The 26176-nt window shown below is 35.6% G+C and overlaps 1 protein-coding gene across 1 annotated transcript; it reads left to right on the forward strand.

The window, feature by feature from the left end:
- The first annotated feature begins 12055 nt into the window (after positions 1-12055).
- On the forward strand, positions 12056-23217 carry LOC103713399 (putative protein S-acyltransferase 14). The gene is made up of 7 exons (XM_008800313.5): positions 12056-12645; positions 13448-13694; positions 13822-13913; positions 21829-21952; positions 22028-22113; positions 22250-22315; positions 22653-23217. Exons 1-7 carry the CDS (start codon positions 12433-12435, stop codon positions 22776-22778), a joined length of 954 nt encoding a protein of 317 aa, XP_008798535.1. The 5' UTR covers positions 12056-12432; the 3' UTR covers positions 22779-23217.
- Positions 23218-26176: the final 2959 nt, after the last annotated feature.

Here is a 26176-nt window from a genome sequence, read left to right on the forward strand (position 1 = left end):
CAGAGTGACCGGATCATACCTCATGTAGAATATTGCACTTAATTACAGTTGATTGAGACTAATTTATCAAGTTCCTTACTGTATAAACTACTTTAGCTCAAAAAATTGTGCCAAGTTTAGCATTTAAGATTATATAGCAAGCTCTCTGCATAAGTATTCTATTCATCTATTCCATAACTCCATTTTGCTATGGTATCCCTTGTACAGTGTGGTGTCTCATAATATCTTCATTCTTGTAGAACTCGTCAATTTCACCCTAACAGTACTCCAAGATATTATCGGTTCTTAGCATTTTAATCTTCTTTCCAGTCTGGTTCTCAACCAAAACTTTCTACTATTTAAATTTGATAAATACTTTATCCTTATGTTTCAGAAAATACACCATACCTTTCTAGGATAACCATCAATAAACGTCATAAAATAATGATTTCCACTCATCAATGGATATAATCCAACATGCCCTTGGTACCATGAATACCGGTGCTGAACTTTTTCCTGCATTGCTTGCCGAATACACAATGTATACAGAAGTTCAGTTTTCCTATCTTCATACCATCAAGCAGGCCTCTCTTGGATAAAATTATCATTCCTCTCCCACTTATATGCCTTAGATGTATATGCCATAACTGAGTAGCATCTGTAACTAACGACCTTGATGATGAAGATACTATTGTAATACCTGTTATTGCTTTACCCAGCAAGTGATACAAGTTATTAACTAAGTTTTCCTTCATCACTACGAGGGTTCTCTTAGCGAATTTCAGCAAATTGTTTTTGTCGCTATACTTATACCCTTAAAAATCTAGAGTGCCTAAGGAAATCAGGTTCTTTTTCAATTCTGAAACATGCCAAGCTTCTAACATTCTCACAATACCATCAAACATCTCAACTCAAATTATTTCAACACCAACAACCGCAATGGATTTATTATCTCCCAATAGAACTTTTTCTTTCCTAGGCTGATAGGTAGAAAACCAGTATCTATTAGGAGTCATGTGAAAGGAATAGCCAAAATTTAGAATCCACTCTCTTCCAGACATATTGGTATCGATTGATAGAACCTTACTACCGGCATCATTAGAATTTTCTTATGCTATGCTAGTATTAGCTTCTAATGCTAGCAGTACATTAGAAGACTTTGTTCGGAGAGAGACTTACCCTTACTGCTAGAACCCCTTTTCCTACTCCTATCTCTAGTAATTAAGTCTTCTTCTTGATTCTCCTCATAACTTCTGGATACCTTTCTCTTCAACTCTTTAGATTACAAGGCATCTTTTACATCTAACTAAAAGAGATTCTCTACCATATAGCATGGTATTAACAAAGTTAGTGAGCACAAGAGAATAAGGGCCTAAACTTCAATATCAATTGAAACACTAATATTTCTTATATCTAAAACAACTTTATTGAATTTATTTATATTTTTTATATGGATCTACCTTCTTTCATGCATAGGTGGTAGAGCCGATGTTTCAAGTATAATCTATTTATGAGCGACTTGGTCATATATCTATTCTCCAATTTTAATCGTAGTCCAGCAGTTGCCTTCTCTTCAATGACTTCTCTAAGTACCTTATCTGCCAAACACAATTAAATTATATTGTGTGCCTTCACCAATAGCTCCTCTTTATCTCTATTAGACATGCTATCCGATAACTTTTTCTTGCCTTCCAATGCCTTCCACAACTCTTGTTGTATCAAAAAGGCTCGCATCTTAATCTACCAGATGCTGAAATCATTTATGCCATTAAACTTCTTGATTTTGAATTTCGCACTCATCATTGGCAAACTTCAATAAAAAAGACCAAGGCATTGATACCACTTGTTGCGATAGGTAGAGAGAATAACAAAATAAGAAAAAAAAGAGAAAAGAACAAAAGAATAACAAGAGAAGAACAAGAGTACACAATATTTATGTGGTTCGGTCTGTTGACCTACGTCCACAAGAAGAGACGATGCAAAAGCTTCACTATAAAAAATTGGAAACTATAGAGTACAAGAATAGCTCACAAACTCTAGTCCCTAATACATGCGATCTCTAGGGCACTAATTACCCTCTTCCCTTAAGGTTACAAGGGATATATATAATAGAATAAATCGATTTAGACTAGAACTAGTATTCCTATAATAATTAGATTAGGTCAATATATAACGGGTATTCTAAGTTGATGTAGACTTGAACTAGTATCTTAAGTTCACCTTCTAGAACTAATGTGGACTCAACTTTCTAGAACTTATAAACTTAAGACATACTCAACACCTTAGCTCAGGACACAACCAGTGCCAACCCAACAATCGTGACTGGACTAGAAATCTAACTATGAACTAAGTTAGCTTAAAGCTTTGACCTATATTTGATCTATTTAAAATTTGGTCAATAATGACCCAATTGATAACTAAACTATAACCAGCCTAGATAAGATAGGGTCAAGTGAGGTCCAGTTTTGCCACATCAAAGTGACAATCGAAGGGTCTAATTAGTCTAGAATCTATTTTTTTATTTAGACAGATGAGCCATAAAATATGTGAGAAGCAAAATGAACAATAACATTTCAAATTAAGGTTTAAATAAATTTATATAACATGTAAAGACATATTTATTTTTTATTATTGTATGTCTCTTACTTCTTAAGTAGACATCAAATGGTTGTCACATTGCATTATTAGGGTGTTAATGGGCCTAGTTGAGTCTATGTATTGCCTAATCTTGGACCTAATTTATTGGTGGTCAAGTTCTATATTTAAGCCATACCTTACCCATCCAAGAATTGGGTTAGGTCTAATTCAAGTAGAAAAAAGGATTGGTTGAGTTATGTAGAGATCAAATCCAAGTCCAAATTGGATTGGGATAGCATCCAACTTTTAAGAAATACTATTTGTGGATTTTGCAAAAAAGATCCTCTTCATAATCAATTCCACGAGAAAGATTAGATCGTTTATTCTTTTTAATCCGATCCATATTAAGCTCTCCTAGACTAAATTTCCCTTTGTGTATCTAGCAAAATATTTTCTTGATGTGGTGGCTAAAACATATATTGTGTTAAAAATTAAGGTCAATTTGTAAGGAGTGGGAGGTCGCCGAGTAAAGAAGCATCAGCATAGTTGAGGTGGGCCTCATAGATAAGGATGATTTCTTATATGATAGTTGAGAAGAGGGAGGTGGGGTTGAAGATAAGATGTAGACAGTGAGGGACTTGCAAAAGAGGGTAGCAGCTTTCATGAAGGCGCCAAAGTGATAGAAGTGAGGAAGTGGGATGTAGATGGTGTTCTTATAGCTTTAGGAAAAGCTAACATGGTAAAGAGAGGAGATGGAGGGCATGGAGGGGAGAAGAGGGTGTTGGTAGGCTGGTGATGGAAGTGGAACAAATGCTGGGGCTAACGAAGAAAACATCGATATCTACAAAGGGCATGTAGAAGTGGCCACGTAAGGAAAGAAGAAGATATGGAGGTGGTGGTGAGTTTTAAAAAATATATCATTTATACTCATACACATATATAGATTATTGCACACATATTGTTTGCATTAATAGCCACTTTAATAATATGCACATTATGTATAGCGATAACTACATATCTTTCTGTTAGTGTATTTTTCTATTTTGCCCACCATTCATATACCAAGAGACCAATACAACCATCCATAGCTTTGTTTGTAAGTAGCACATCTCTCTCCACCCCATTCACCTCCCTATTAAGGAGGAAAAGGGGAGGAGGGGGTGGACGAAATGTGGCAAGTGAGGATGGTGAAAAGAGTGGACGTCATGATTGACAAAGAAGGTAATGATGCATGTGATGGAGTACATGTCACTATAGCCTAGGTAGGGAAAAAAGAACCTGTGGATGTTGTGGTGCCTCTTAGAAGACATGCATGCTAAATGGTTTTTTGGGCTCATTGAGGCTTCTAGTTGATATATATATATATATATATATATATATTATAATTAGATTCGGGTAGGAGGTTCCCAAGGGTAAAATCCCAAATTCATCCCAAACCTTACTAGGTTTTAATTTTAAATCTCAAATCCTATAGGGTTTCACCAAATGGGTCCTATTAGGGCTTGGGATAGATCAAATGCCCAAAAAAACCCGCCCGGCTACCATCCCTAGCACTACTTGCCTCCCCCTCCCCCCCTCATACAACTTTAGTGCCTCTATGAATACTCGCCCTCCTTCTTAGCAACCCTCTCACTGGCTAAACCTTATTTTCAATCCTACTTGCTCTTCTATACTACTATTTAAGTTGTCATCCTTACTAGCCATCTTGATTTTTGGCACCATATATGTTTTGGTGACTATATAAAGGAAATATATTGTTAGATATATGGAGAGGCAATTTAATCTAAGAAAGGGTAAATTTGGACTGGACTACAGAAAGCATGATCTGACCTTTTCTTGCAGAATTTATTATGAAGTAAATTTTCTTTGCAAAATCTACATTCTATTATTTATAAAGTTCTATTCATATTATACCCTCGAAATTATTCATCAACCATATGAACTAAAAATACAGTAACAAGTTTTATAAGAAATGCAAGAGGTATAGTATGAAACTTATATTATATATAGCATACACTAATGCATGTGGATTATATTTGTGTCAAGTAATATCCATAAAAACAAACTCATGTATGTATGTATGTATCTATATATGTTTTTGTGTGTGTATGTCTGTGTTTACATATGTATGTATGTATGTATGTATGTATGTACGTACATATTTTCGTACGTATATCTATATATATGTCTGTGTATGTATCTATATTCAAGCAGTGCTAGGTTTGATTTGACAACTTTTTATTAAACCCAACTTTGGATTTGTTTACATCACATTCAGACTGACGACTGTGATTTAAAGATCAACACACCAAAAGAGGAGTATATCGAAACACCAAGGGTGCAAGCTGAATGAATATGTTGTAGACCGAAGAGAGCGAGAGCTATTGGTCTAGGACTAGAAGAAAGGTGACTGTCATGCATAGTGGGCCACATGGTACAAACCAACAAATAGTTATGCTTATCCTATCATTATCCCAATCATGGAAGAAGTAAGATAGTTACACCTATCTTACCACTACCTAGAATATGAGAGAAGTGGTACAATTATTCAAAATGTAGTAGTGGAGAGAAGATAATTATCATGTATGATAATAGTGGCTTATGTAAGACGAACCACTATGGATAAGTATCAACAGTTAAATAGTAACACCTATCCTAACCGTTAATGGAAGCTATTTATAATATTAGATTGTAACGTTAAAAAAAGATCCTTTCGACCTATCAATCAAATTAGCTTATACTTTTTTTTTTAGATTATCTTACTTTATCTTTAAATATCTCGCTCTTAGCTTACTAGTAGAATTTTAATTTATCCTTAGAAGTAGCAATAGAGTGCTATTGATCGTAGCCTCAGCTATAACTTATGCTATCCTATCCATCTTATTTTGAATAGAATTATGATAGTAGCAAAAGTCCTTAAAGGTCAAAATACTTGGACCCATGTACTGTGACCATCATCATTTCGTGATTCTATTTTTAGCTAATCTAATGATGGTGGCATGCCTGCGCATCTACCACGGCTTAGCCACTAGTTTGTGATCCACTGTTTGCTAGCGAACAAGTTTTACTAGCATGTCTGTCGCTTCTTTTGATGGTTAAAGTGAGAGTTAATGTTAACGAAATTTAAAAAATTATATGAGCTTATTTTAATACCGATATCTAACCTCAGAAACATGGATCTGTAGGTGTTTGTTATAGACCATTGCCTTACTCTTTCCAACCTGAAGTAATAGCTAATATTATTTTATTTAGATATAAACTATATAATAGGCTTATTTATTAGCCTTAGTAATAAGGCTTTGTTTGGGGGGGGGGCTGTTTGTAATAGAGCTTTTGGAAGTAGAGCTGTTAGAAGTAGATCTTTCTAAAGTAGAGCTTTTATAAAAAGCTATTTGCTGTTTGATAACTACATTTCTAAAATATTATGGCACTTTAACATGTGATAAACAAACTGAAAAAGTACTTTTGTATGATAAAATTACCGTAAAGGACATTGCATAGTACTATACAACAGAGCATGATAAAATATAATATATATTAATACATAAATATATGATATAGTATAATATTAATGTAATATAATATAATATTTATAGTATAATACAACAATAAAGGTATAAAATATTATAATTATTAGCGTACATTAATTTTTCATAATATAACATAATATTAAATTATTTAACATAACATATTAATGTATTATGATATAATGTAATATAATATAATATTTATAGTATAATACAATAATAGGAAACAAGAATACTTTTTCTTGCATGGAAGGGAGTTTGATCCACGACTAGGGTTCTTTATTAGGGCTCCAACAGATTTTTCGGTTTATAAATGGACAAAATATGTAATTGTTATATTTTATTATGGGTATTTTGGTTAAAAAAACAGCTTTTCGACAAAGCTCAAGTCAGCTTTTTCGGAAAGCTCCAAAATTGAGCTTCTCCCAAAAAGCTGCTTTTAGCTTTTTGGAAAAGCTAAAATAGCTTTGCGAAATTTTTACCAAACATTATTTTTCATCCAAAAGTATTTTTGAAGGAGCAGAAAGTATTTTTTGGCCCTCTAAAAGCTCTTCCAAATGGGACCTAAGTAATATTTTTTTAAAATTAACCTACTACTTGCTGATTTTTAATCCATACTGAAGATTTCAAAAAAAAAAATCTGATAACTCATGAAAATATCTCATCATTATAATTTTCTTAATGATGCAATGGTCATCATAACAAGAAAATAGCAGAAAAAACAATCATCATTAAAACTCCTGTAACTCAGAGAAAGAGAGAGAGAGAGAGGGGGAGAGTTGAAAGATCCCCACAGTGTCTGTTATAACAATATAATACAATCTGAAATCAGCGGCAGCATCAATGCATGTTTAGCTGAAAAGAAAAATGAAGGAGATGATTTCCTGCAAACAGATTGACCGAATGCAGAACAAACGTAAGCGCATTAATATCATCTTATCTACTCCTCCTGGGAAATTTAATTCCCTGGCCCAAAACAGTAGAGCCTGCATGGAGGCCATGTGCAGGGCATTAATGGAAGGTATCCGGACTCGTGTGCTCGCTTCTTCTCACATGCCCCTGCCTTCCTTCTCTGCAGGTCTTCAGGAGTCTATTGCCCGCTTGCTGCTCCCAACCTCTCATTCCATCTCTTTACTTCTCACTAAAGCTTTTGATGGTAACTTCACATGCAGTTCACAAGCTTTTTGGAGGAGTAGAGTCGCCATCAAACATTCTTTTGAGCCGGATCCTGTTGGAATTTTGGAGCTTTTCTTACCGGCGCCCGATGCACGCAGCCGTAGGAGCAGAGCTCATCTCATGGGTAAGATTGGGCATAGAAAATATCAAAGTATAAATTAACTCAATCCAGGAAAAAAAGATCGTGAGGTCTGTTGAGAATAGCAGTTAAAACTGGCTAAACTAGTGATGGAAAAATTCTTTATGAAGATAACTCCTACAAGACCAATGTTACTGGAGCAAAAATTTCTGAGGGGACGTCAATGTCTCCTACTATTGTAGTTGATGGAAATGCTGACGGAAAGGCTTCGGCTGATAGGATCTTTGTAGAAGATTTAGGAGGACATAAAGATCTACCAACCAAGATTGCCAAGGGAAGTTGCAAACGGGGCCTGCCCGGACGCTCGTCCCTCGCACACGGAAGTTAAACTCTGAGACCTAGCCATGATTAGCTCCATTTAGGATCCATTGTTCATTTGTCATTGCAGAACTTGGACAAGATGTTTCCTGCTTGGGTTAGATCCAAGACAGTCCACTGAATGTTCCTGTGGTATGAGAAGGAGAATGTGCATTCCTAATAGGAATGGAAATAGGCTCAGGCCAGACCAAGGCAACCAAAAATGCAGAGGGTTCACTCTCGGATTGTAAAGTCCAAACAAAATTCAGCTTGCCTGAGCCTGGGTTGAAGCTGGACTTGAAGCCTGACCCACCCTCAAATCTCTTAACCCGTGTCCAACCCATTGATGGCCATAACAGTGATTATCAGAGATTTGAAATGGAAGTTTTGGATCTTTGTTCATGATTTTTCCATATCAAGAACATGTATATAAAGTTTAGCTATTATGTCTTTCCATAATGGTGATTCTAGAGCTAATTTGATCCACTGGAAGGAAGCTAGGACCACAAAAGCATGGCTCTTTTAGCATCACTACCTACAACTGCTTCAATTCTTGTTCTCCATATTTTGAGGCTTTAAATCTTGCCGAAGATCTTGTCCAGTTGTTCTAAAGCAGACTTGTCCTCCTCTCTTCCTCTCCTTTTTCTTTCATGGCAGCCTCTCTTCATTTTTATTAGGGCTAAAAATGGATCGGATGTTGATTGGATTTTGGTATATCTATGTTCTATCCATTTTTTCAACTAATACAAATACAGATATTAAATGAATACCAAAATTAGTATCCATATTTAGTCTAAATGTATACGAATATAAATTGGGGTTAAACATATCCATATATGTCTTGAGCAGATACGAATACAAGCAGGATATTAATTATATTCATATTATTTCTATTCAGGTACAGATATAAGTTGGATATATTCAGATATAAATCAAATTTTTAGTGGAACCCAATGATAAGAACTAATATTAATTATATAATCATAAAGGATGGTAACATAATTTGCATGCTATATAAGATATCTGCAATTACTTTGGACCTTACTTGATCCATTTAAGGATCAATCATTTGATAAGAGAATTATTAATCAGAATCTTATTCTAATTAATGGGGTGATCGATGGCATGTGCTCAATGCATTACTAGAATAGGTCAACTCATATTGCTGCTAATCAATAACTTATCTCTACAAGTCTACTGATGTCACATGTTAGCAATAAGGTTTGACATGGAATAATGAAACCTATATCACACTACCAAACCTCAACTTAGTCAGGATAAAACCAGCTGGGCTTCTTGAGTTCATAAGGGTATCTCAGTCCCTCAAACTGGCCATTGATGCTGTCAGAGAGTGTTAGAAGAATGATCTTCCTAACGTTCAAACTATCCCAATGCCATTAGAGATAGAGGAGTTGTCATTGTCAAAGGTTTCTTTATCAATTGGTCTAGTGGCTCCTCAATGTTCAACAACCTAGAGACCCCCTCATTAGCCATGAGACTCGCAATCTTTTGATGTTATTTTTTTTAATAATTGCTTGGTCCAACCAAATAATCAATCATCAAAGTAGTCATATTATGCCCACAATCACCAGATAAAGATGTATCAAGAAATGGAAATTAAAAACATCCAATAAAATAGATCTATTTAATTATGCATGAAAAAGAAACTAATATAATCACAAAAACTAATATCTAACTGAATTAGAGTTTTCAATTCATCATTATTGCTCAATCAGAATTCAGCACTATCCCTCTAAAGTATTGACTCAATGAGCCTTCTAAGATATCAACCTGATAGTATACCTATTCTCATATTTGCACCACAAGCGAGGCCAACGTGATAGGGTGGATGACAAATATCGTTCCTTCCTTCATTGAATATTAATACAATAGATGCTACCATCAACGCTAGAAAACTCCTATTACAGTTCTAAATGATGTAAAGGAAAATCAATTTACAGTTCTAAATCAATTTATTATGTATAAATGGGTTTTAGGTTACCACCCTACTCTAACAACACCTCCTCTGCCTCTCATCCTCCCCCCTCCTAATCTATTCGCTCTCTTTCTCTTGATCTCCATCTGATCCTCCCTCTCTATTTCTCTATTTTATCTCCTTTCCAATTCCCCATCTTCTCTCCCTTCCCCTCTTCTCTCTCCTTCCCTCCTGATCTCTCTCCTTTCCCTCTCTTGATATCTCCCTGCTCCCCTCCTCTCTCTTAGTTATTCTTGATTGCTCTCCTCTCTCTTTTGGATCTCCATCTCCCTCTCTCTCTCCTCCACTCTCCCCACATTTTTGCTCTCATTTTACATGGGTCCAGTGGGAAGAAGGGTAGAAAGTGCAGCTGAGAGTGGCATACATTACTTCATTTTTTGTAGCAAAAGGGGTTATGGGTTGGGATTCACATCAAGCCAAGCCTTTCAGCCCAATTGGGCTCAATCAAGTCCAGCCCATATGAGCTTCAAACTAGGCTTGGGTTGAGCTCAAGTTGGGCACAAGCTAGAGCTTGTAAAATTTTTAAAGCTTAGGCTTGCTTGAAGCTTGAATCATTTTCTAAACCGAGCCTAAGCAACAATCCCCACCCAACTTAGGCCAACTCTAACGCTAGATGCTAAAACTAAACAAAATAAAATTAAAAATTGATTTAGACAGGCACATATCTCCTCAATTAAAATAGTATATCTTATGAAATACAATTTTTTTGCCTATGAAACTCACTGATGACTACTATACACAAGAAGCATTGGATTACTATATTTAAGATAGTTGAATGAAATGGTTCTGAGTTTCTTATCATCTTGTGATGTTGCAAGTTGATTTACTTCAACAAAAAGAAAGATTAACCTGCCATTTGTCGTAGCCTCAACCATGAGTGGGAAAAAGATCTTTTACATCCCTTGTAATCCGAAGTCGATGATGGAACTCATCTAATCTCAGGGTAGAATACCTTGTTGTTTCTCACATATCTCAACAAGAGAACATTTCTTTTTGCCATATAGAGATTATGGATAGCTTCCTAATATGAAGGAGAGATGAAGGAAGGGAAAACAAGAAACAATAATGAGAAGATTCCCTTATTTTTGTCGTTCCTGGAGGTGCTACTAGTAGAAGTGAAATTGTGATTGCAAAGTAAATGATTGGAGAGAAAGTTATTGTTGGAAAAAATAATAGAATAGTAAGAATTAATTTGTTGGATAAAACAACTGGTTCGAGGAGAGATCATGAGTCGAGTTGATTAGTATATGGTTATCTACAAACTTGGATATAAGTTTCTCAAGAAATTAATATATTTTTGTTACATAAATGTTCTTTTAATTTTTAACTTTTTAAAGTAATTCAGTTTAATTAATAAAATAGATAATTTCAAATAAAAATAAAAAAGTTCTACATGCAAACTCGACCCATTGAATTAACATGTCAATAGGACCAACACATTCATGACTCCATATTAGGTCCACACGATGATTTTGGATACATGTCAAGGATTGGCAATCTTAGCTAGCAGAATACAAGTCCTTTTAGCTATCTCTATTATTTAAATTCCAAGTCTTTTATAGCTTTTTTTTTCTGATTGCAACTTAATAAAACTTTAGTGGATATATTCTTTTTGTGGTTGGAATTTGTCCTCTATAGAAATTGAAATATATCACATACTATTCATGTGATGCACCCTTTCTTTCATGTCGTCTCTGGGCATGCTAACGTCCTAAACATCAAAACTATTGAATGAAATGTAATGGTGGTTCCAATATAGGGGCATTGAGATATGAGAAGAGCGATGTAAAACCTTGTTAAAATGACATGCTTCTAATTAGTGAGACATATGGTATTACCAAAAAAAATAATTAGAGAGACATATAACGAGTTTCAGCATAAGAAATTGAAATAGAAGGGCATATGAAGGGTATTTTGGATAAATAAAAACATGGAGCTAAACAAACTAAAGCATCGTGGAGTTTGCTTGCAATAGTAGAATATGTATTTTTTTATGCATTATTTTTATTAAAAATATAAGATTATATAAAGATGTATGTTATGTTAGCTTGATTCTCATCATAGGTATGGTCGGACTGAGTTTAGGTCAAGCCGACCTAAGTTGTACTAGTACATAGGGGTGAAGGTGGAGGGATATTATTTTTAATTTTATGGTCATAAAATTTAATTATCCAACTTATATCCATATTTTTATCTAATTTTATATTTTATTTATATTTATATCTATTTAAAGTAAATATGATATATATATATATATATCAAATAAAATAAATATAATTATAAACATATTAATATTCGAGATGGCTGCAAAGTCAGACCTGCTTCATGTTAAACCGGATTGGTTCAGCTGCACCCATGCACCCAAGACTTTGACCTTCCGGTGCGTTAATAAATTATTAATAAAGAAAGAAAAAGGCAAGAAGCTTCTACTTGTACAAATAAGCCCCGAAGAAAGAGAAAACAAACCCCTTCTTCTTCTACCCCCAGGATGGAAAAGTTGGAAACCCCCCATCTCCGTTGCCGACATTCTTCCCCTTCCCTCGCCTCCCCAGCTCTTCTCTGAAACAACACTAGAATAGAATACAGTAAAAAGAAGCGAAGCAAAGAGAGAGGAGGCAACAGAGAAGGAAACAAAGAACAATTAGCCCAGAGGATCATAGTACTAGGGAAGAATTTCCCGCCTCTCTCTTTCTTTTTTTCCGAATTTTTTCCATCTAGGGTTTCTCCCTCGTGCGGCCGTGATGCACAGATCGGGGGCGGTGATGGCGTGGAACGTGTTCAAGTTCTGCACCGCCTTGCGGGGGCTTGGCTCCGTCATGATCCTGCTCGTCCTCGGCATCGTCGGCGTCACCTACTACGCCGTCGTCGTCACCAACTACGGCCCCGCCGTCTTCAACGCCGGTGGCATCGATTCCCTTTCCGCCCTCGCCGTCTTGCTCCTCTTCCATGTTCTGGTAATCCCTTCTACCTCTCCCTCTTGTTCTTGGTTCCAATTTGTGCTTTTGAGCTGAATAGATCCTAAAGAACCCTAATTTTGATGTCACTCTGTGGAAAAATTGCATCTTTTCATGTGAAACAGCTGCATTTTGAGGTGAATTGAGCTGTAGAGAAGCTTAGAATTGGGATTTTTATGTCCGAAAAATGCTATATTCACCTTTGTGTTATTCTGACTTCTCATGATATGTTCTTATTATAATTGTTTTTTTGATTGTTTTGGGTGTTCTCTTACATGCACTCTTAGTAGGGATCTGCATTTGGTGTTCATTCTGTTTTAGTTACGAAAAATGCAAAGGCGTGCCATTCTAGCCCATACCCTGATGTGGCTCCCGGTGAATGGCCCGACCACTAAGCGACACTCGCTATGCCTTTCATGATTGCCAGCTGCCATGGCGGACTGAGTGGGAAATGGAGCAGGGTTAGTTATTAGGGGATCTGCATTTGTTGAAGTGGGCTTTTAATCCTCAATTAGTAATATGAGAAGGCAAATTACCTTTCCTCAATTAGTAATCTTTTTTGTGGGAAATAATTAAGTGTCAATTCGAAGAATGCAAAAAACTGGCGGTTTATTTTTTCTTATATGGAGAAACTACTTGTCGTATGCTGGAATTTACTTTTTGAATCAAATGGAAATCAACAACTGATGGAAGGAGAGTTAAAAACAGAAGAAAAAAAGTCCCGTGGAGATTTAAATGCTTTTATGGTCTTTGGGTTGCATATAGTACAGCATTTTAATTTTACTGGACTTTGGCTTTGCAGTTGGTAATGCTTCTGTGGAGCTACTTCTCTGTAGTCCTGACAGACCCTGGCAGCATTCCACCAAATTGGAAGCCAACTGTGGATGAGGAGCGGGGTGAAGAAGCTCCATTAAATAGCTCAGAGTTTGGTAATCAGATTCTAACTTATCAGCAATCAGCTAATCTTGCAGACTCTGGAAGTCCAAGGGTCAGATACTGTCGGAAGTGCAGCCAGTTGAAACCACCTCGCTGTCATCACTGTTCTGTTTGTGAGCTCATACATTCTAATTTTATGGATTCCAAATGCTTAAATAAGTTTATTTAGGAAGAATCTTCTGTTCTCTCTCCTTCACTCTCCTATGATTCCTTGTTTTGATCTACATTTTTTAATTTTAGGTGGGCGATGCGTATTGAAAATGGACCATCATTGTGTGTGGGTAGTAAATTGTGTCGGGGCTCTAAATTATAAGTTCTTTCTTCTCTTTCTGGTACGTGATTTATATCAAAGTGGTGTTCCTCTTTCATGACATGCCTTTTTCTGTTTCTATTTGAGAACTATGGCTGCTCATTTGATAATGAATGCCCACTTTCGTGTAATCGGAATTACAGTCATAACTTTATTCTATGCCACTGTGTGAAATTTTATGATACAGTTGAGTGATTTTTTTTTCAAATGTAGTTAATGTACATCTATACATCTCACAGCTCTAGATGGTTGAATAGACCCAAGGTTTTTAGATGCTCAGATAGGTCTTCTTGGTGGGTGACAGATATTGAGATGCATTGAGATCTTCATTATTGAGAAGTTGATGAACCTTTGGAACAACCAAGGTATTCCGGGAAATCGATCAAATAAAGGACAAACGAGATGTTGATTTTTCAATAGATATAGTAAAACCAAGATTAGTTTTTATGCTAATGAATTGATTTTGACATTTATTTATGAAGACACATTGAAGGAAATAAAAGAAAGATGAGAATACTTCGGGCAATATTCTGATAACATACTAGCCATATCATGGGAATAGTGGTTTTGCTGGTGCAGTTAATAATGGCTGAGATTTTAACATGTCAAACGATGGGTGCTAGATGTTGATACAAACTAATATCTCAGCGACAATGAAAACCTTGAATAGAACTACCTATCATTATCCAGAGCATTTAACTTTTGTGTTTTGATTTAGATTAGTTTCCACTTTAAGGTTCTATCGGGCTCTATAAGTCATCTTAGATTTGACTACTGCTCAAGTAGAGTGAAAGGATATTATATGGTTAACACCTGCGATATTATATGCCTCACACCTATTTATCCTCATATTCATTGTGCACATGCAGCACTTCTCTTCGATACCCTACATCTTGTGCGCGTGTTTGACACAAGTTGGGAGATCTGCTACCTACTAGAAGGCTTGATTAGAGAACATTAAATTTGAATAACTCTAATTTTACCTTTCTTGGTATAGTTCAATTTGAAACATAAAACTGTCTTGTTTTATATTTGTTGGCGATTCTGCTGCGATATACCTCGTTGTAGTTGTAGCTATTCGGGAGAACACAGGCTTCGAAAGCCTCCCTAGAACACTCGTACGACTGAAAGTATTTCTTTATTTCTCCATGAAATCGTATGCTTGTGACAATAGTGATAAAATTTTCTCAATTCTAATCTTAAATAAACACACAGGGGTGTGAGAGAAAGAGAGAGGTGATTATCATTCACTATCCATCCAAACGTCCAAAGTTAATATAAAATTTCATGGCTAATCTAATTTTTTTATGTTATCATTCCTTATCATGGTCATGTCAAAAGCCTACTCATTTGATTAATAACCTTCGTGTTATCAATTTATACCTTTCCACATGGAAATTATTACTTTTAACCTTTCACATAGAATTCAATTGATGTTCAAATCTTCGAAAGTTCTCTTTCCAAATCATGCCCCTATTCATATATATGGTGGTGAAGGTGGTTAGACGGTCTCTAGTCAGTAGGGACCCTAATTGCCTAGGCACTGCCTAGGTGGTGCCTAGGCACCTAGGCAACTACCTACTGACTTAGGCAGTCCATTTCTGTCTTCAAACATGAATAAACGAATTAACTAAACAGATAAAATTGAACTAATTTTCCATAAGAGGGCATTATGGGAAAGCAGCAAGTTTGTTTAATTCTACAAATGCTAGGACAATCAACCAAAATTTAAGATAAGTGATAAGGAGCCACATAGGAGGAGAAAGTTATGCGAAAGGTTTTAATGGAGGAAAGATAGGGAAGGGACTCTAAGAAGGACCAATACAAAGATATGTAACTCATGGTGGGAAGTAATGAGTGGATAGCTGTTTATACTGTGAAGAGTCTTGAAAATTCTTCTAGAAGGGGAAGAAACTTCACAACAACCTAGGAATTAGAAGATATGATAAGTGTAAGAAGACAATGTGGGAGAATAGAAGGGAGAGGGCTGTTGGAAGAGAAAAATGGAAGTCCACGCCACTATGTTCATATGACCCAGGGTATGTTTGCCCAAGGTAGGTTTGGGCATAATGAATAGGAGCGTGGAGAGATTGGCTAAATTTTGATCCTGACCCTTGCTTTCTTTCATTATTGGTTCTCTTTGAGATCTTTCTATGTGCCAGTTGTGATTATTCAAGTCCACCATGGAAGCAAGTCTTAACTCTTGTAACATCCGTGGTGTTCCCGCTAGCAACTTATCATTGGTTAGCCATAACGATCAACACCTATAAACTGCAGTAGAGCACACCTAGAGAGTGCACAGCTAGGTGCCTATATGGTCCAATATTGTTCTACTCCACAAGCCAAGTGTCATGTGCACCTTGTCACTTTTTTCCAACCAAGCATTGTGCCGCCACTTTGTGATGTTTCCACTGTCATTAATGCATTTCCAGTTTAGATACGTTTCCAATTAGAGCCATAGAACCTGGAGGTCAAGGGCCTTAACTTTTGAACTGTCTTTGGTTGAGTCGTTATTCCAATGAAGAACCAAGTTCCATCGAACCAAAAAATTCTTCTTTACTAATGACAATGCATGCAGCTGAAGTATTGTGTTTGGGTTTCAGGTTGGCTAATTAGGATGGGTATCTTTATCTTATCTGAATCAGGTTGGGGATGTTTTGGTTGACTAAAGTTCTTGGGTTTGGTTTGGCCAGGTCGATTATTTGGAGTACTGGATCATATCAGCATTGACTTGATTTGTCCATAAGCACCAAGCACTTGCTTGGATCCTATCACCTCTTGCCATTTAAGCAATGGGTCTGGGTTCGATTCTACTTGGAGTCAGCCCCCAAGGGTGGGATTGGTATAGCGTAGACATGGTGGGGACTAAAGCATCTTTTTGTAACCTTGATAATAGCAATGCATATCAAGGTATGAGATATTAATGGAAGGAATGGCTTGTGATTCTGCTCTTAAATGGAAGGAATGGCTGTTCCTATGCAGATGAGAATGTATGATATATTGGTATGAGCTGACGGTATTAAATGATGATAGTTGTATACCTTGTATGAACCATTTCGTGGCATTTATTGTAAATGATTATTTGAAAATAAACGATTTAACTACCCTACGAATCTTAAAACACATTGTTTAATTAGGATGAATTCTTAAATGTAAAAGTAGTGACCATTAGCATTACAATGGTTGTTATTTGGAAGTCTATCATGTATATGTGCTAACGTAATATCATATAATATAATGAGAGCCTTCCAAAGCCAAGGTTCGTCATCTTGGTGCCGGATTCCATACTGATGATATTACGCCTAGTACGGCAGTAGGTTTGGCATACTATTATGGTATGGTATGCACAGTATGCATTGGTATTGACCGATGTGATGTACCATGTCCAAAATAATTATAACGTTCATTATTATAAATTGAAGTCTGTTTCTTAGTTAATAACATATCACTAGAGGTTGGAAAATCGATGTTCAAGCCCATTTGAAAAATAATACAAAATTATATAAATATGTATATATATTTCTGAAAAAATAATTGGGTAAATTAATTTTAAAATGGAATTGCCATTTCTTTCCTATGTTTTTATGTTGTGCCCAAACAATGGAATAGGAACAATGATTCTGATTTGGTATCCCTCGTTCCCATTGCATTCCGCTTTCATTCTGTTTGTTTCATTCCTATGAACAAAACATAGCATTGTTGTTTTAATTATTTAATTAGGAAGTGAAATCAAGCTCTTCTTCAGATAAGGCACCTGAGGAACATTTTCACATTCTCAAATCATTTCATTAAATACCCACAACTAAGATGTGGATACATGCTATGGGTTACACTGCTATCAGGATTCCAATTTTGACGAAATGTCAAACTAGAACCTTACATGAAGATTCATCATCGATAATTCCTAATGCAGATCCTTCAACTTGGTGCACTTCATTTTTTTTGATTTTTTCCCCGATTTTTCTTTGCTTGATTCACCTGAACTTCCTAAACTATATTTTTTCCTATTCAAATAGTCATTCTTCAAATTCTTGGTCATAATACCAACCAACATACTTTTCATTTTGGCCTCTCAACTTTGATCTACATTTGGACTCGTTTAAAAAAAATGATGCACCTTCACTTTCCCTTGAACAATCCCTTGTCATGAGAGCTTACTCTTCCAAACTTTGCAAAGATGCATTCATTTGGAGTTAAGTAGCAACCAATTTATTGGTCAATGTTTCCATCTCAAGATAACCATTCTAGTTCTGGCATACACCTGTAATTGAAGTGTTTTAAACCTTGTATCTTGGCATATTTGTCTTGCCATCTTTTTTCATTCTCTCCAATGCAAAAGATGTTCTTGCTTTTCAAGTGCTTGGAGATTTTGGTGGTTTCATCTTTAAATGGTGCAGTCTTCTTTGCAAGAAGATACAATTGCTGGTGGACATTGCTTAACACAAAGTTGCTTACTTTCCATAAATTTATGATCATATTCTTTCCAACAATATTAGTTAGAACCTCATCTATCAAGTACAGGTTGATTGTGGATAATGCTTTCTTATCCAACTCATATTATTCATTTTAGGTTATAGATGCTGACATTTTGTCCTTGCTAAATAGTGTGTTTCATTGACCCTTGTGTGCTGCAAAATCATGAATTCAACTTCAAAAATCTAAAAAATTTTCTTCCATCTTTACCTCAAACCAACTCATTGCCATCATAGCAATTTGTCAAACACTTTGTGCACCAACCTTTTAGCCTTGATACCCAATATAGCAGCAAAGGTGTTGCTGAAGTGTTAGGAGCTAGATCACCTAAATGACAAGATAACCCAATTCTAGAGACAAATCTGTGCTCAAGATCACAAAAATATAAGGAGAAGTATGGAAGAAAAGAGAAATGACAAGATATTGAGTTACCGAATAGTGCCTACACAAGGAGACTAAATAATCCACTATCAAAATGACAGATTTGAAGGTTTATGGTGAGAGTTTCTCTTGAATTGCATTTGGTATACCACTGCCACTGTAGGGTACTCTCTTGTTGCCCCGTGCTCGTATATGCAGGAGTCTAACTATTTCTAATGTGGTAAAATCTTGCCATTGGAAATCTCAAATGCACATCTAAAGAGCCTTGGATTGCTAGGGCATGAAAATAAGTAAATAGAGCACTCAGGAATCCCCTTTTCTTCTACGAAGATAGAGAATCCTTCTTACTCCTATGTTACAGTAATGACTTTTCTAGAAGGCCTTATTTTTAAGCTTCTATATTCCTTGTAGGTAACTAGCAAAGAGACCTTATATAACCCAAACCAAAATGGATCATGGTAATGTGATTAGTTGGTGATTTTGATATCAATTATCCAACAGTGTCCGGATTGGTTAGGGTTTTGTCTGGAATCAAATTGGTTCATTTCATGACTGAGTTGGAACTATCATAAATGGTCTGATTAGAGTCTCCCCGAGTAAAAGTAGGAGTTTACTCTTATCTCCTTTTTTCTCTGATTGCTAGGTATCTTCAATAGCTGTAGGTGTTTGGGCTTGTAATCCAACTTGGGGCATAAACAAGACAAAGACAAGTGAGCTAAGCTCTGTTTGAGCTTGACTCAAAATAGAAAATGCTCTGCTCAATCTTGAGATGAGCTTTGAAACCCCATCTTGTATGGGATCATATGTAGCCAGCTTGAGCTTGGCTTGCTGAAGCTCGAAAATTGAATCGAGCTCACAGGTTCAGTTTAGCTCGAACCTTGTGAGCTAGACTAGGATCTTAGCTCAAAAATTAGCTCAGTTAAGTCATAAAAGAAGTCAAAGAGTATTATAAAACAGGGAAAAATTGAAGCAAAAATGCTGTGAATGGAAGCCAGGGAGTCCCGTGAAGTAACCCGAGAAAGTGTAAAATTCTGCGAATAAAAGAATTTTTTTTGGAAATAAGTGATGGAGGTGGAAGCGAAAGGGGAAGTGGGAAGGGTTGGTGGAACTGCCGGTTTGGGACTTGTAATTGGGAATGGCATTGCGGTTTAGGCATTCAGCAAGATCAAGAAGTTGAGCTGTTGGTTTTTAATCAAATGACCAATTAAAACTTGTCATTAATATATAATTTGTCATTTATTAATTTAATATGTTATTTATTAATATATATTTATTAGTATATGTTATGTTTAATATATATATTCAAACTGGCTCACGAGCTGAAATCAAGTCAGCTGAACTCAGATTGAGCTCTAATTGAGCAAATGGAGGTTGAGTTGAATTTTGAGCTGAACAGGGCTGGTCTTGAGCATCTAATTTGTTTGATGCTACTTAATCCAGCACTTTGGTGTAATCTTTTATACACCTTGGAGGCTTAAGATCTGAAGAATATCCCATGGTGGCTTTGCTTGGCATTAGTCTAAAATAAACTAGAGTACACATATGCTTGATATATAGAGCTTATCTTCAAGTCATTTGAGTTTCAATTCTGGAAGATTTGAGGAGATAGTAAGATGCCTTTACATTATCATTTGCTTCATCTTTATGCATTTTTTTTAATGTATTGAATTATTTGGCCATGACTCAAATTTGGTGAGTTTTCTCAAGAAAACTATTCTAAATGATGAAAATTTGCTGAATTGTCTTATTAAAATCACAACTATAAATTTCATTCCATGTTGCATATGGCCATGATAAGGGTTACGTACTTTTAAGTATCCTGGTAGTTAAAATTGAGAAATGCTCTGCCACTTCATGCATATGTTTATGATACTTCTTGGATACCTCCCAAGTTGACGGAAAGGGTTTCTTTTTTGGGCTTATTGAGGTCAGCACCTTGAATTAACTGTCATTTTATGTTTACCTGTTGACTGAATATTGTTCCTATCCCTTGATTTTTTTGATAGCCATTTTATGTTTCATCCCTGCTCTTGTACACACTTATGTGTAACTGTGATCAAAACAGATATTACAGTGTAAAGAAACTGCTGCAACTGTGTAAAGAATGTTGGCCTAACTGGTGTGCATGGACTAAATCTTAAGTGTTGTAAGGGCTCAACATGAAATGACAATTAAACATAACACTGGGTCTTTTTATTTTTCTAATGAGTGTGGGCCTTTTAGTGTTATATGGTTGGTTTTAGAGTTTGTGATGTTGATGATGAAGGAAGTATCAATTATGTTATTTTGATCGTCCATCATGCTTTATGAAAAAATGTTAAGACCTCAATGACATATATTTAATTGTTGTTGTATCCTAGCAATATCATGTCCTATTCATTTTTTTCTAAATCCATGCTTCATGGATTTTCTTTGGAACCGTGCTGGGCTTCTTGAGTTTATGCCCATGCTTTGCTTTAGCTATATGCCCTGATTGCTTGTAATGGGTCTAACTAGCTGAAATATTCTATATAGGGTGTGCATATGGGTTAGAATTCTATAAAATCTTGCTTCTGCTATCACTTTCCAGGCCCTTCATCATGTTATTTTTGTTAAAGTTTTCCATCCTGCTTCTACACATGCTACCTATTTATGTAACCTAATTACATAAAAAATCTTTCAAGTGCTTGTAATTGATCAATTTGTGTTAGGTTCTGTTACCTCTATGATACTGATGAGTTAGGTTGCATGTATCATGGATTCGAAATTCTGAGTGAAACATTTGAATTGAATCTTTGAGAAAATAGCACAAACATGCTGCACATGAGCGCGATGAATAGCTAATTATCGCCATCCTTGTTCAAATGGTGAATATATAAATTCCTTATAGTAAGACTTATTGGATCCTAACTGTGGTTCATTACAAAATTTACAACAAATAGCATTCAGTGCAATGGTTTCAGGTCAATTTATCTTCTGTCAATGTTATGCATCTATGCAAATATTTTTCTTGTCTCTTAAAGTACATTATGGCATGCAAATATTACGCATCTATGCAAATATTTCTCACATCCATCCATGTCCTTTATGTTTCATGCATGCAGCTTTACACATTTCTCGAGACAACTCTTGTTACCCTATCGCTGTTGCCAAATTTTATTGCGTTCTTTAGTGATGCGGAGATAGCTGGAACACCTGGAACACTTGCAACTACTTTTCTCACATTTGGTTAGCATTCCTCCTGGTTAACTGCGGCACGAACTTTGAAAGCTATACTGTTAACTTTTGCTTCCCTTTTGTCAGTGTTGAACTTGGCTTTTGCATTAAGTGTTCTTGGGTTTCTGATAATGCATATTTCATTGGTGGGTGGTAACACGACAACTATTGAGGCAAGTGTCTGGTAGCATGTTGTTTTATATATACATATATAATAATATATATTATTATTTATATAATAATATATTATTATTATTATTATATATATTATCTTCAATTTTTATTTATTTTTAATACTTTTGCCAACAGGCATATGAGAAGAAAACAACTCCAAAATGGAAATACGATTTGGGCCGGAAAAAGAATTTTGAGCAGGTTAGGTCTTTCTCCTGATGAGTAATGATTCTTTTGTTTCCTCTCCTGTGATCATGATTGGTGGGGTCTTTGAGTTGATAATATTTCCAACTCTCTCCAATTACTTGATTTCTGCCTACTTATATTAGAGATATTAAACAAATCTCCAAGATTTAGTTCTTGGAGGGTGGTCTCAGCTGTCATCATGCATGAGTAATGGTTGTCGAAATTGGTAGTCTGCCTTGTCTTTCAAATTTTCCTTGGTTACTGTATTTTTATGTTATTTTTCTTGTTATATGGATTTGGCTATAAACTTAATCGATACAGTCACCTTGCCTGACATTAGTTTGTGGATCAGGTATTTGGAACTGACAAGAGATTCTGGTTCATCCCTGCATATACGGAAGAGGATTTGAGAAAGATTCCAGCACTTCAGGGCCTTGACTATCCAACAAGGCCTGATTTCAGTACACAGGAGTTTTAACAGGGTTATACAAGGATGACAATTTCCTCCTCAGTAGTCTTTGAAAGAAAGGGCCACAAGTAGCTTTCTTCATGCTATCAATATCATTGTCATGGTGGCGCTCTGAAGAGCTTAATTGCAGTACTCTTAGATACATGCCGGCATTAGCAGTTGGAGTAGAGCGATATAGGTAATGAAATGGAGAATATTTCTCTGTTTCGCATTTCATTTAATCTGTGCTATTAATGTAGAAGTTTGGTTGGTTATGTGGTTTGTGGAGGTCCGGGATGTATGGTCTTTGCTATGTTCCTTTTTCCTTTCATGTAGCTGGTGTATAGAATAGGCTTTAAACTTGTTATATTTACAATTCATAAGCCTCATGCAGTATGTTATACATTGAGATTAAATTTACTGACATGCTGGGTAATACAAGCTGAAGGAATATATGAGATGATCAAAATGATGATTGTGAAGAGTATAGTGAGAAGAGTGGAGTTTATCAGCATACTTGAACCTTAACCTGCATGCTGTAAGAAGATAATACTTGGCATTCTGTTGTAGTACAAGAGTAGTGTAGACCACAACGCATAATCTACTCACTGTTTAGTTATAAAAACTTGACTGATACTTTACTGGTACTTGTTATGTTAAAATGCAATTTGCTATAGATGATGGTGAGGGTCAAAACGACGACTGTGGGAGTATATTGAGAACAGTGGATGATGTCAAGTTTATCAACATACTTTAACCTTAATCAGCGACTTCGGCGGGATGATACTTAGCAATCTGTTGTGGTGCATGAGTGGTAAACCGCACGCATGATAAGCTCCTCCCTATGGATTGGTCTAGTTATAGAAACTTGAATGATACTTTACTAGTATTTGTTATCTTAAATATTTGCTTTAGATGATGATGATGGCCGTGGTGGTGATGGATTTGTAATTCTTTGTGAATGAATTTTGCCATCATAATTTCTTTCTTGGTAGAAATAAAAAAGAAAAAATGCAGTATTCCTTGTGAGAGACAAGATGTAGATTTCTGATGTAAATAAGCAAGTGGCTCCTAAGTCTGCGGACATGATTTGCAATGAAATGAAATAATCGTGGCATCACGCATGCTTTTGTGACTATAGTTCCTTCTCATGGTTATTTGCTGGGAACTTGGGAGTAAGTGGTGTTTTTCCACTCTCCTTTGGATTAAAACTCTGGAAAGCCATGAGATAGAATATTATGAGCCTGTAACCAAATGATCAACATAGGAAATGCTTATTAATTGGAAAACTTGCACCTTTTGGGGACCAGAAAACTTGACCCCACCAGAACTTTGAATGAAATCTCTGAGACAGGGTCTGGTCTGCCGTCTCAGACCACCTCCTCCTTTCCTTCCTTGTTTTGTTTTAAATAATATTTTTTATTTATTTAAGAGCCTGTATCAACTCATTTGGTTCCAGAGCTGAAACGATTGCCAGGGTGTTTGTTCTTCATTATGCATGGTGAAAACCTGTAGCCAAGTCATGGGGCAATAAATTTGGAAGTGAAGGGAGCCTCAAAAGAAGCAGAGCAAACTTATGAAGGAGATATTTCAAAACACTACCTTAATAGACACAGAAGTCAGATCATCATAGGAAGAGAACCCCACCTACCTCCCAGCATAACAAGATTTCGTTCATTGGGAGTTATTCTACCTGATCTATTCTCGTTTTATTCAGCTCAAAGTTTCCTACGTTTGATGGCAAGATTATATTTGGTCTGTCATGCCACACTATTTCTAGATTACAGCAATATTCCACCATAACAAAAGATATAACTCGTGTTATTTTATTTGGAAAATGATGCACTCTAGTGGTTTCAGTAGGCTTCACAATGAAAATTATGAGGGAGAATTAGCTAAGCTTTGTCAAACTATGACCCTATGAGAATATTAGAAACAAATTGAGTGGCTCTTAGTCGATGCATAGTTTGCATGAGACATTTTTAGTTGCAGCATTAGCAGCCTCAAGAAAGAAATTTGCTATGATATCAAGTGCTAACAGTTGAAACATTCCATAGAGGATATATAATTAGCTCACCTGTATAATGAGAAAATTAATTTGTTGCAATAATAAGAGATATTTGAAAAATTTATGCTCAGCTACAAATGAAAGGCCCAAAACAATTCGTTATAGATAGAAATGCATTTACGAATACCAAAGAAAAATATCCGAGCTGATAACTGGAGATCACAAACATCAACCTTGAGGGGAAAGTTGGAGATTGAAATTGAGAGGGGAGGAATATAAAAATTATTCCTTGTCATAGTTGGTAGAAAATTTTAAATTAATTAGTTAATTAGTTAATTATAAAAATTACACGATGATCTATTTTGTCATGGGGAAGGGTTATTAACTGAAAAAAACTGCAGGACTGGAAAATTGAATGAAATGTCTTTGAGAAAAAAGTTGGGTCTGCCTTCTCAATCTTTTTCTTCTCTTTTCCTCATCTTCTAATTTTCTTTTGTTTAAGAGCTTATACGATCAACTCCATAAATTTATTATTTGAGGCATATTGGCCATTATGTTGCAGAAAATATGATTAGATGCAAAATACTCGGCTCTAACATTATACCTTTTTTTTTCATATTCCTTTTAATGTGTATATTTCACAATACAGTTTTGCACGATTTTGATCAATAATTTGCAAATGTCTAGTCTTAGGATACCATAGATAGAACAAGTTAAGTGGTGAGTCCAGCTTTCACCCAACTTTAGATCTGATTAGAAGTAAATTTCAAACTACTTGCTTGGTTGAGTACCAGTCAATTAAGAAGAAAATATTAGATCTGGATTATATTATTTCAAACCATTCTTGATCTAATAAATCCTAAAATGAGTCCTCTTTATTGTGTCCTTTACATTTCTTACATCTATTGCCCATTATATATAATGAAAATAGATGCTTAGCATGCTTAGCTCTCCATTGGCTACATGGATACCCGTATTAGCAGTATCATTAATATGGTTTTTTATTATCCATATCAAATCATCTTGGCATTAGTCTACCGGAAGTGTTGATCTATAGATCAACAAACTTTGTTAATCTATGACACACATACACACATATATAATCTAAAATGGAGGCTCAGCTTGTGTTGAGCTCTCCCTTCTTCATGTGGATGCTCATATTAATGATATAGCAAGTTAATCCAGAGTGATATGTCTGGGATTCAAAGCTGTCTAAATTGGAGGTTCAAATTATGCAAAGTCTTGCATTCACCATGTGGATATCATAGTAATAATTGGTAAAAATTCGTTGCACCATATCCTCCAAATAGATCTTAAAAAATATAATACCAGTGTCACTTTTTGTCATAATATCTACATTACTTTTTATGCGAGCTAGGAAAAATAGATATCGAGTTTTCTTAATGTTACGTAGAAAATG

Source organism: Phoenix dactylifera, chromosome 3, assembly GCF_051530095.1.
Source record: "Phoenix dactylifera cultivar Ajwa chromosome 3, Ajwa_hap1_PhDact_Kaust_v1.1, whole genome shotgun sequence".
NCBI classification, from domain to species: domain Eukaryota; kingdom Viridiplantae; phylum Streptophyta; class Magnoliopsida; order Arecales; family Arecaceae; genus Phoenix; species Phoenix dactylifera.